We start from the raw sequence: 12922 nt of genomic DNA, 5'->3' as shown, positions 1-12922 counted from the left end.
ATATATAAATTAAATTTATTGGTACATTCTAGGTAGACAGTGCAGTTACATTCATTCATTACTGGGATCTTGTACCTTTACATGCCAGGTCTTGGTTCTCATTTTTTCCCTTTGTCCCCACCTTCCCTTCACCCTTCCCTTCCCCCTCTTTAAACACTTTAATTCAATTTTTACATTTTCTCATATTTTTTTCCTTTTCCCTTATTAGTAACTATATTTTCTAAAGTGTGCATTGTAACACATTCTGAAGATATTCTTCCAAATCAAACTGTATGAAAAGTCTTATGAAGACAAAAACATTTATTAGTTATTTCTTTAGCAAATAATAATTTAAAAACTTAAATGAAAGCAAGAATGTTCACAAAAATCCAAGAGCTTGATTCAAAATTTTCATAGGAGGAAAGGAATGAAGGAATCAGCACCCTATCTCCTGATAGTAAGCCTGTGTACTGCAATCATGTCAGCCAGTCCCAGGATGCCACATGAAACCTCACTTAAGGGCACATGCTAAGTAAGTGCTACTCAAAGTATGGTCCCTTATTGGCAGCTGGGCAAGCTATTTGTTGCCAAGAAAAGATAAGGTACACATACCAGCATGTAAATTAATTGTATTACACTGAGCACACTAACATGTGCATGTGACCACCCCTTCAACCTTCCAACCCTCCTTTGGTAGTTATAAATTTTCTAAAGAAAGTAGCACACAGATTTCCTTCTGGTGCAAGTTCCTTTATGTTGCTGAAAGCCAGCATGTGAGGTAGTACAAACTGTACAAAAGTATAGACTGTCATAGGAAAATATCCATGTGTGTCCCCCTCCCCTTTCAGACAGGCTGGCTTTGAATTCACTATGTAGCCCAGGCTGGCCTCAAACTTGTGGCAATCCTCCTGCCTCAATCTCCTCAACATGGGGATTACAGCACATGCCGCCACATCTGGGTTTGTCTTCATTTTTAATTTTTTATCTTTTTTTGGTACAGGGGATCGAACTTGGGACCCTGCACTTGTAAGGCATGTCTTCATTTTTAAATGAGAAGTGAAAAACTTAAATGAGCATCAAGCTAGCAAAGCTAAATATATATTGAAATATTTGTCAAATCTTCTGTAAGTCAAAAAGATGTCTTTTGCAGTGCACATACTGCTGAGTAACAAGTAGTAAGCAACTCACTTTATACGGAACTATAAAAATTTTAAAAATGCTATTTTCTCCTTTATTAATTTTCAGCACTGATGAGTTTTCTCCCCCTTCCGATACCTGTGCTGCTGTTGGAGCCTCCTGCCTGCCCTGCCCTCCCTGCCTGAGCAATATGCCTCAGAGGCAGGAGCAGCCTAGAGTGGAAGGCATGGGAGTGGTTTCCTAGGGAGCCCTCCCAAGGGCTAAACACTAGTTTTTCTTCTTTCAGTTTCTCTTTGGACAGGTTCAGAAGCCACCATCTGACCTCACACTCTAAGGGAAAATATTTAAGAAATACAGAAAAGCACCTACAGTTCTGGCACACGATAGGCGGCGGCATCCGCTCACCTCTGGCTTCCTTGGATCTCACTCCTCACCATGACCCCCATTCTCGGCCCACACCTCACTGCCCATCCCTTGCGTATGCCTGGCTCTCAGCTCTGGGACTTTGTGCCTACTTCTCCCTTGGCTTGCTGGTGTCACTCTCTGTCCAGGTCACGTTTCTTCTCTTAGGAGGCTGCACTCATCAGCTCTCTTGCAGCTCGCCCTGACACCCTGGGTTTGGGCAAAGTTTTCTTTCTCAGCCTCCACACTTTCTGTTCTTGCTTCAATCTGTGCAGGCCTATGACAATGTTCTTACTTCTGTTTTCCTTACATGATCTAACTATTCTGACAGTAAGGTGAAACCACACCTTATATGACTGCATTCCAAACATCTCTATAGGAGACAATGTATGTTTACAAAGGAATAGATATATAAATCAAAGCTTTCAGAAGTATGTACTTCTATGTTCTACACAAGGTTTTTTATTTTTATTTTTACCTTTTTAGACAGGGTCTTGCTATGTGGTTCAGGCTGGCCTTGAACTCACTGTGTAGCCCAGACTGGCCTCGAACTTCTTGTAATCTTCCTACCTCACCCTCCTGAGTGCTGGGATTACAGAAGTGTGCCACCATACCGGCTCCACACATGATTTTTATCAACATTTTTGGAACAGATACGCTCTGAAAGTCTTTAAATCCTGTCTATGTGGCTATGTCAGAAAACATATTCCAACAAAGATACAATATCAGAAAATAATATAAATTTAACATGGCAAGGGCTATGGTTTGTCATTACCAAATTCACATTGAAACAATACTTATTCTGGTGGGAATGAGAATTGACTTTTGGGGATTTAAGTCATAAGCCTCTGCCTTATGGATTAACGCCCTGAAAAAAGAGGTTTCTGAGTGAGGCTGCCCTGTCTTCGTCCCACAGCAGCCACCTCAATGAGATGCCTTTAAGGAAGCAGGGAGCAGCTCTCACTGGGAGACCTGCTGAGGCCTTGATCTTCGACTGCCTGGACTCCAGAACTATGAGAAACAAAATACCTTTCTGTATAAATTATACAATCTCAGGTACTTTGCTACAGTAGTACAAACTGTCAAGAAGAGAAAACTTGGGCCAGGGATTTAGCTCAGTGGTTCTACCACCTGCTTTGCAAATGAAAGACCTGAGTTCAATCCCTGGTACCAAAAAAAAAAAAGAGAAAGAACAGAAAACTTAATTGTCGCTTTATGTTATAGCTTTTATACAAAAGGGGAAAAGAACAATAGTAATGATCATAACATGTTAATAAAAAGCACCTATATAGAAGACTTTAAAATAAGGGACTAGGGATGCTAGAGTACCCTTGCATTTAATCCCCTGTGCCAGAACAAAACAAACTCTTCAATATAAATAATACTTATCTTTAGATGTTTGTGTTGTTAATCACTATATTAGCTTTATAATTTTCAGTATTTTTCAAGTAGAATTTATTATCTTTATAACCAAGAAAAACACTGTTTCAGAAGGCATAAAGCAAATGACTTTAATCAATTTCTCTTTTAGGGAGTTTCTCTTGACATTATGATACTTAAATACTTAAGCAGCCAGGATGGTTGCTGACATTGCTCCTAAACTGCAGCATAATTACGTGGGTCAACCTTCCTTTTACATTCAAGCAAAGACCTTTCTGGTAGCAGTACAGTGTTTGGAAAATATCTCTACAAAAAGCTTTTCTTTGATGAAACCTAGACTTCAGTACCATATTAACACCTACATTAACAAATATAAAGCACTAAACATAAATGAATAGTTATGGCCTTATCTTTTTGGGTTCGCTTTTCTGGATTAGTATCACAGGACTCTAAATGACTATGGCTTGTAGGAGACCTAATATGCACACACACACACCCGGCCCTGGCGTTCACACTAAAGCACGCCTTAGTGTATTATGGAAACAGACTGTGTTACAGGTACCAAATAAAGCTGATCTCCCTGTAACAGATTTACAAAAAAGAATAAATTTTTATGAAGTAATTTTGAGCAGTAAAATGCAGATTAATTTCCCAGTTTGGCCGTCTGACTAAATTAGGGCTTAGCAAATGTTTTCTGTAAAGGTCCAGATAACAAATATTTTAGATTAATGCTATGTAGACCAAGAGGCAAAACTGAAGATGTTATACAGGTATTTAGACAATGAGAAAAATTTCAATGAAAAAAAAAATCTATTGACTAAATTGCAAATAAAGTAATAATGGAGTACTTTTCTTAAAATAATAGAGGTCTACTAAAGTTAAGGAGGCTAATCGTTTGTGGGGAGAATATTTTCCTTAAGTGGGGTTCAAAGTTAATGTTTCCTACCATCAAAATCATTTCAGGGGTGGGATCGTAGCTCAGTGGTACAACACTTGCCTATTATGGGTAAAGCCCTGGTTTCAATCCCGATACCACACACACACACACACACACACAAAATCACAAACATTCATCTGTTAATGCTAACTACCAAACTGCACTGGATCTTACACTATGTGGTTTAACTGAATAATAAAGTAACTTCTATTCCACTGTGCCTTAAAACTGTGATACTAAAGTTTATTTTCTTCCCGTTTTGTCATGACAGCTATACAGTGACAATAAAAAACTGTAACATACCACAATATGGTGCCACGTGTGGCAATCAAAACACTACTGAGTTGCAGTTGTGTCACTGAGATCTATAGCGCACCAGGCAGCAGTGTGCAATGATGAAGGAGGTCTCTGTTGCAATTACTCAACTTTATTGGTAAAGCAGTCACTGACAGTAGGTAAATGAATTTATATGGTTGTGTCTAATCAAACTTTAATTATAGACACTGAAGTCTGAATTTCATGTAATTTTCACATCATGAAATATTCTTCTTTGGATAATTTTTCATCCATCAAAAAATGTAGAAAGTACTCTTAGCTCACGTACTCGCTATAAACAATAGGCAGCAGCACTGGGTCATTTTTGACCTGCAGGCTACTGTTTGCTGACCCCAAAACTGCACGACCGAGATACTAATCTTACCTTCTGGCAAGCTGCCTTAGCTGTTCAGCACATTCGTTGTCTGATTTCTGGTTAATAAGTTCAAGGATGTTCATACTTCTATGAAAATGTCCACAAGACAAACTCACACTAACAGCGGTTTCGTGTTTGTCCCCCGTAAGTACCCATACTTTGATACCAGCCATTCTCAATGCTTCAATAGTTTCTCGAACTTTATCTTGTAGTCTAAAAATCAAAGAAACAAAATTGGTTGAAAAGAATCATTTTCTGACTGCATGTTAAGTCATAAACCATATAGCACATGTGCGTATGTGGTAGGTCAGGACCTGACCTAGTTATACTATTGTATAACAATATAACTGAAATTTCCTCTCATTCAGAAGAAATAAAAATAAACAGACTAGTATTTATCAACCACATGGAATCAATCAACGACACATTTTAAGAGTGTATCTACAAAGTTGATTTTCATGAAACTAAACTGCACAGTTTTCATAAACTATTTTATTTGAAAGTCTTACATTATTATTATTATTATTATTATTATTATTATTATTATTATTATTGTTTTGGCAGTGCTGGGGATTGAGCCAAGGGCTACATACATGCTATTCAATTGCTCTGCCACTGAGCTGCATCCTCACCCTCAGGAATTCTTGTTTTTTGTTTTTTTGAGATAGGGTCTCACTATATAGTTGAGACTGCTCTGGAACTCACTATGTAGCCCAGGCTGGTCTCAAACTCACTGTGATCCTCCTGCCTCAGCCTCCTGGGTATGGTGATTACAGGTGTGTGCCACCCCGTTTGGCTTCAAATCACTCATTGTTAAAAAATTAAGACCACGAAAAACAAGATAATACTAGAACTACAAACATATAGTAACAGAACTATAATAATAGAACCTATAAAACATAGAGACTAAGGCCAAGGATATAGCTCAGTGGCATAGTGCCTGCCTGGCAAGCTAGAGGTCCTGAGTGTGATTCCTGGTACCAAAACCAAAAACCAGAGACTTGAAGAAGAAGAAAAATTTTGATCCTGTCATGTGTCTGGAATGGTCTTTCTGGAGTGGAGTGAACATCTGAGCTCTATTGTATAACAGGTATTTGTAGATGGATAGAGAAGGGAAAGATCATCCAGGCAGAAGGCAGAGCCTTGCCAAGGAAGAAACAAAAAACAATAGTGTTCAGTCGCAGGCATGCAGTGTGGTATTACTTGAAGCATAAAGTAAAGGAAGCAGTGGTGGGAGATGAGGCTGGAGAATTAAGCAGGTGTTAATGTCTCTCTATGGCACCCTAGGAGAACTAGACTTCACTGTTTTTCTTTCACCTACTTTGGATATCTGCTAGAATAAAGCAGTATATACTGACTGGGAAAGATCAGGCTTTGGTTATCTTTATTTTATGTTAACAACCAGAATTTGTTTACTATATGAGAACATTCGGTTAAAAATACAAGAAAAATCATACTGATTATTTATCTGACACTCACCTGTCTTCTACTGCTGTAGCCCCCAGTAAAATCAGGTCTTTCTCTATGAACTGGAAGACTTCAGCCAATTTCTCTTCCCGTTGCTGCAAGGCAGTCCTGGCTTCAAAAAGGCGTCTGTCTATCTCTTCATATTCTTTAGGTGTAAATTGTCTATAGGCTATACACAGAGTTCTTAGCCCTTTCTGAAACAAAGAAAAAGTGAAATAATGAAAACCAAGAGGTTATTGAAATAAACTGAGGACCCTGGGCTCTACTGTTAGCCCTGCAAAAACAAAACAAAAATGAACCCCCTAAACTGAGAAATTATTACCAAAACATTCAATGGTAAACAACTTAAAAAGTACTATCACTTAGTGATAGGAAAGAAATGAAATGTTACAGAGCCCTACGGATCTGAGTTATGGATTACATGTTATCAAGAGCTCTTTCAGTTTCTGATCAATTCTTTAAAACTTGCTCAAAATGATTAAGGTTATTGAATTGTACAGTGTGAGAGTCTAGAAAGGACCATAAAAAGTACCTTCTTTGTGATTTAAAAACCACTACATGGAAAGTTAGAAAGTTCCGTATTGTACCTTCAAGACTACATGTACAGAGAGATAGCACCAGATTCTATTCACCAATTTTGGTTTTCTATGTGTCTTTCTCAAAACATCAAAATAAACATGCAATTTTTAACCAAAACCTCTCGGCCCTAGTGTGAATCCTGTCATGGAAAGGGATGATGCTGTTTAGTTTGTGCAAGTGTAGGCTTTCATGCTGTCTTACTCCTAAAAGCTTTTGGGTATACCTTAAAGAAAGAAATTAATACTATTCTAGGATTGGTAAGTGGAGATGAATTTTCTAAATTCATTTTTTTTTTTAAAGATAGTCTCACGGTGTGGCTCAGGCTGGCCTTGAACTCACAGTGATCCTCCTGCCTAAGCCTCCCAAGTGTTGGGACTACAGGAGTGAGCCACAACATTCAGCTTATATTCAACCTTTACACTTGAAGCTACCAGGAACAATTAGCTCTGGGGGTGGATTAAAAAAAAGAAAGGAGCTGTATTATGTACATCTACCAAACTCCCCAAGAAGATTGTAAAATATATGTACTGCAAACATGTACTAATAATTTTTTAAAAATAATAATAAAAGAAAAAAAAACTTCTGGGTCCAGAGATTATGAGGCTACATCTAGTTGAACGCCTTGGGGTAAAGGAAGCCGCGGCTCTTAAAGCTTCTGCTGAGAGGAGTCCCAAGTGGCTGAGAAGGACATATTTTGTTTCGCAGTGAAACCCTAGAGGTACTGTAATAGATTTGGCTGGCAGAGTCCCTAAGGGGTCTGCTCATAGATGTGTCAGACATGGCCCTGGCCCCTGCCCCAGAGATGAAAGAAGTGGGTGGTAGCTGCTTCTGACAGGGTCCCCCAGCGGCAGTGGCTGCTGTGACCCATGGCTCCTATCTCCCCAAACCCTCCTTTGAAACTGTAGCTTCAAGGCAGGTGTGAGGGCGTACAATTGTCATCGCGACATTCTGAGAGGGTGAGGCAGGAGGATCCTAAGTTCTAGCCCAGCTCAGGCAACTTAGTGAGATCTTGTCAAAAAATAAAAAGTGAAAAAAGGTGGGGGCAATGGGAAGGTAGTTCAGTGCATAAGCCCTGGATTCAATTCCCAGCACCCAAACAAGCACACAAACATAATGGTCCTTGCAACCGGTTTGATGAGAAAATATCTTGTATTTTAGTATATTAAAAGATATATAAAGAAGGTGGAATGGACAAATAGTGCAGAAATTCCACAATTTTTGACAACTGAGCCTCAAAGTTTTCATAAATGTCTTTGTGAGAGTGTGTGTTTTGGTACTAGGGATCAAACTTGGGACTTTGTGCTTGTGAGGCAGGAGGTGAAACCAGTAAGCTAAATCCTCAGCCCCCATAAATGTCTTTTAGAGCTTTTTCTTTCTTTTGTTTCATCTTGTAGTATACTGGGGTTACGAACTGAGGGCCTTCACACTGAGGTGCATTTCCCAGCCCTTTATTTTTTTGAGACAAGGTCTTGCTAAATTTGCTAAGTTGTCCAGCATTGGCTTAAGCTTGTAGCCTCCTATGTGCCTCCCAGAGCGCTACGATTACAGACATGTGCCAACATGTCCAGTTTATAGTTTTTTTGGGGAGGGTATTGGGGACTAAACCTGGGATGTTGCACTTGTGAGGCAGGCAGCAGAACTACTGAGCTAAATCCCAGGCCCCAGCTTATAGTTTTTAAATCACAGAAATTTGTACTCACCAAAGCAAATTCGTCTACGTGAATTCTGGTTTTTTCTATTTCTCCACCTATGCAATTAGGGAGAATTGATGATTCTGCTCCTTTAGCAAATAAAAGTTTCTCACCTAAAAGGAAAAAAAAAAAGTTATCAAGCTCTTACTATGTAAATAAAAATTCATGAAAGTTGAGATTGGTTACCTGAATATGCTTGAACAATTACACTCATTCTCCTACGATCTGAATCAAATTCCAGAACATGAAGCAGTTTGTACCTAAAGAAAGTAAGAAACACAGAAATCCTATTTAAAATAAGTGACTTATTTGGAAAGAATTACTATAAAAAATAAAATACTAACTTAAAATAAATTAACTCAATTACATCCTCATGTATGGGTTATGAGTCATCAATAACACTACTGGACAGAAAGAAGGAATTGACAATGGTCTGCACCAAATACTGTGTACTTTACATACCTTAGGTCATTTAATAAACAGTAAGTAATTTGCCTAAAGTTAAATAAGCTTGTGCACAGCAAAGCAAGAGGTGGAATTCAGACCTGTTTTGCTCCTTATTTTTCTCACTAAAAGGTGACTGATTCTCTCCCCTCTTTTCTGTCCTAATCCCTCACAATAAACAACACACCAACACCCACACCCACCCTGAATGCACCCACGCGATCCCCTCTGAACCTGTGTATGTGTGTCTGGTGGGTTGTTTTGTAGACTGGGGAATGAATGCCTGTTTAGAGAACTGAAAAAGAGTTGTGTGGATGGGTGAAGGGATGGGTGGCTTAGAAATCTCCCAGATGAATCTTGTACAATGATATACATATGGGACACCTTATAAATCTTAAAGAAAAACAGTGAGTTAAATGATAGTTTAAACACTGATGAAATGTGCTAGACAAGCTTCCACATGAAAGAGGCCAGCGGGCTTGGGATACATCTCAGTAGTAGAGAGCTTGCCTCTCATGCACTATGCCCTAGGTTCAAAACAAAACAGTAACAAAAGAAAGCAACCAAAGAATGGGCCCTATTTGGTATGGAAAAGCACAGATGGAGTTGAGATATATACATAAAGGACAAAAATTTATAAACGGTGTTAGGCATGAACTAATTATTCGAGTAGAAATACTGGAAACAGACTTAATTACAGGATATATAAGGAAAGCTGGGCAAGGAGTGGATCAGTGGTGGAACAATTGCCTAGCATGTGTGAGGCTCTGGGTTTGAGTCCTAGCATGGTAAAAACAAACAAACAAACAAACAAACAAACAGTTATAAACAGCATTTTCTTTATTGAGTAAAAACCTGTAAAACCCAACCCCAGGAAAATCTAAGCTTTAAATAAATTCATGAACTCGTAAACTAAAATACTGATTAGATTCAAAGCAGAATATTGTTATAACCCTGATAAATGTAATATTGACATCATTCTACAGCAGAAGTTAGCAAACTTTTGTAAAATGCTAAATACAAAATAAATATTTTGTGCCTTGTAGGTCATTTATGGTTTCTGCTGCATAATCTTTCTTTTTCTATTAAAATAACGCTTTAAAAATGAAACATAGTTTATGGGGTATACAAAAGAGATTGGAGGTCAGATTTTCCTGTGGGCAAGTTTACTGCTCTTTGTTCTACACTATATAGCTAATAAGAATATCACAATATATGAAAAAAAAATTACCGTTCCAGTTTTCCAAGTATTTCAATTTCCATAATTTCTTCAGAACTGCCAATAAATACAATGCCAATTCTAGGGATTAAAAGAACAGGAAATACAAGATTTTAAGCAGTGATATTTATTTTTATTACATAGATTTTACAGAAAGCAAAAAAAAAAAATTTGGGGGGGTACCGGGGATTGAATTTGGGCCCTTGTGCTTGCAAGGCAGGTGGCAGAACCACTGAGCTAAATCCCAGCCCTACAGTAAGCAAATTTTTAAGAGATCTTTAAAAACTTAAAATGAATTTATGCTTGAAAATTCTAAATGATGATTCTTTGCTCTTCTAATGTTTGCTTAAAAGTGTTCAGTGGTTAGAAAATGAGACCAAACTACCTTGCAGCAGCTTCCACTAGCGCCTTTTCATCTGGGGAAGAGGCATAGTACTCTAGCTGGGAGGGTGCCAGGCTGGCCTGCCAGGAACCGTCCCCAATGCCGTCACTTTGAACACTGCTGATCTGCACAGTATGGCAGAGACTGACTGCTTTGAAGAAGAGACCATGTTCTTTAATCTGTAGAAACATAATATTCAAGATAAAAGCACCATTCCTAAATACTATTTAGGAAACCAGATACTAGTGATTAAACCCAGGACCTCACCCATGCTAGGCAAGTGCTCTATCACTGAGCTACATCTCTTTCTCTTATTTTGAGACAGGGTCCTGCTAAGTGTCCCAGGCTGGCCTCAAATGTGTGATCCTCCTGCCCCGGTCTCAAGGGTAGCTGGGATTATAGGCACAGGCCATCATGCCTGGCTCAGAGATAGAAGTCTAAGTGCTAGAACAGGGTGCCACAACCTGGATCACCTGAATAAAAGCTGGCTGCTGGGCCGGGGCTTTTAGCTCAGCAGCACTGTCTGGCAAACTTGAAGTCCCGAGTTTGATCTCTATACGCTCCCCCCAAAAAAAGGTGGTTGCTTCTAATTTCAAAATGTGAAATGTCACACTGGCTTTAAACCCTTCAACATTATGTGAACCTTCAATCATTCAACCTTTCTGGGAGGTAAAGCAGATAAAGCAGGACCCTGCCCCACTTTGGTGGAAAAAGTGAGGTCTCAAAAATAGTGTTCATTAACTTTCAATTCTATTTCTCATTAAAGTCTTTTTCATTTCAAGATAGTAACAGCTTTCTTAAATCAGTTCTATTTAAACACCTAAAGAGCTAGGGCAGGCATACTGTACATTATTAATAAAACTGGGCTTTAACTATAAATCCTTAGGGTTTTGTTTTGTAGCACTAAGTCAAAGACATACATTTCAAATACATATATTCCTTGGTCTGTTGGACATTAACTTTTCCCCTACCACCCATCAATTACTGAAGAGAATTAATTAATATAAAATCTTTACTTATTCAGTTAAAAATTGCTTACTAGTTCATTTTCATTTTCAGGACTGGTTCTAAAAGAGGAACTGCTTGTAAGATGGGCAAAGCTGCTAAAATGGGATAAACCACTAAGATAAGATAAGTTTCCTTCTGAAGAGTCAGGTGTTGGCCCTTCAGGTACAAGTCTACCATCAACTTCTTGGTATTTTATGCCGTTAATTGAACATTCCCGGAACTGCATCTCATTTTCTGTTAGTGTTCCAGTTTTATCTGTAAACACATAATTCACCTAGAGAAACAGAAAGCAAAATAAGATAAACCTTCATGTTCATATTCTTATGGTGAAAAACAAAAACTTCATCCTGTGTCACCTAAAGTCTAGTTTATTGTTCTATTCATCTATAGAATAGAAGAGATTCTTATTGTCCAAGCACAAATAACACAGAAACCAAGGAAACAAAAAGAGGTAACACCAATATTTTAACTCTCCATACACTCTGAACTTTGCAGCATCTTAGACCCATGTTCATCTGTAGAGTTGGCTGAAAATGAGACATAAGAACTTCATTTCTACCTCGTGGTTAAGCTGTTTTATAAATAGCAGGGTTCAAGAATACTGAAGTAAGGGTGGGAAGGATGCTTAACCTAGAAAGTGAAAGGGTAGCTGGGCCAGGAGAAATGGCACAGAGCTGGCTGGGAATTGGAACATAAAATGATAGCAACAAAGTTAGAGGTAAAAAGTTGTCCAACATGGATAGAAGAAATTGAAACTGAGGGCAGAAAATAAGCACAGTTTAAAAAGTTTAAAAGAATATATTTTAAAAGGTAGATAAGACAAATTCTTTTATTACTCTTTGAATCTAATTCCAGAAAATGTATCAGAGAGGAAGGTAGACCTATCCCATCCACGAAGAGAAGGATATAAAAGTTAAGTCTTGATACAGGCTGGATTGCCACAAGGGTTTAATTGGCTGCAATGATATGTCTGTCTGTCTGTCTTTGTCTTTCTCACCATACATGTGTATTAATTACATATAAATAGGTGGGATTTTCCCCAGGAATATAAGATTTAACACAAAAATCAATCGATATAATCCACCACGTTAATAAAATGGTATTTGTCTTTTATTCAGTGAATAAAATTACCATCTTAGCCAGGCAGAAAAAGCATTTAACAAAATAAATACTCTTCATGATAAAAACATTCAACAAATTAGGAAAGTTTTCTTTTTCGGTACCGGGGATCGACCTCAGGACCCTGTGCTCCCAAGGCAGGTGGCAGAACTACCGAGCTAAATCCCCAGCCCCCAAAAATTAGGGATTAAAAATGAACTTCTTCAACTTGATAAAAGGTTACTGACAAAAATCCTTCTGATATCATGCTGAACACTTTCTTCCTAAGAGCAGAGAAGACAGATGTATGTCACTGTCGTTTTTATCAACCTTGTACTGAAGGAGTCAGTTGTGGCACACGCCTGCATTCTGGGAGGGTGAGGCAGGACTGCAAGTTTGTGGCCTGTTTGGGCACCTTACTGACATAGTGAGATCTCGTCTCAAAATAAACACTAAAACAGGCAGGGATGTACCTCAACGTGAAGGCCCTAGGTTCAATCCCCAATAC

The 12922-nt window shown here is 38.4% G+C and overlaps 1 protein-coding gene across 1 annotated transcript in view; it reads right to left on the bottom strand.

The window, feature by feature from the left end:
• The window catches only part of Atp11b (ATPase phospholipid transporting 11B (putative)), an 82806-nt gene that overhangs the window by 32711 nt on the left and 37173 nt on the right, over window positions 1-12922 (bottom strand). Inside the window, exons 13-19 of the mRNA XM_010624540.2 lie at window positions 11348-11590; window positions 10312-10487; window positions 9939-10007; window positions 8450-8523; window positions 8273-8376; window positions 6006-6187; window positions 4536-4739 (exon numbers count right to left, since the gene is read on the bottom strand). Of these exons, the coding sequence (XP_010622842.1) occupies window positions 4536-4739; window positions 6006-6187; window positions 8273-8376; window positions 8450-8523; window positions 9939-10007; window positions 10312-10487; window positions 11348-11590 (1052 nt within the window). The remainder of the gene's footprint in view (window positions 1-4535; window positions 4740-6005; window positions 6188-8272; window positions 8377-8449; window positions 8524-9938; window positions 10008-10311; window positions 10488-11347; window positions 11591-12922) is intronic.

This window comes from Fukomys damarensis, unplaced genomic scaffold, assembly GCF_012274545.1.
Source record: "Fukomys damarensis isolate Sample0158 unplaced genomic scaffold, DMR_v1.0_HiC HiC_scaffold_12, whole genome shotgun sequence".
NCBI lineage: Eukaryota > Metazoa > Chordata > Mammalia > Rodentia > Bathyergidae > Fukomys > Fukomys damarensis.
Note: the sequence above shows the minus strand (reverse complement) of the source record. Positions and strands in the feature narration are given on the sequence as shown.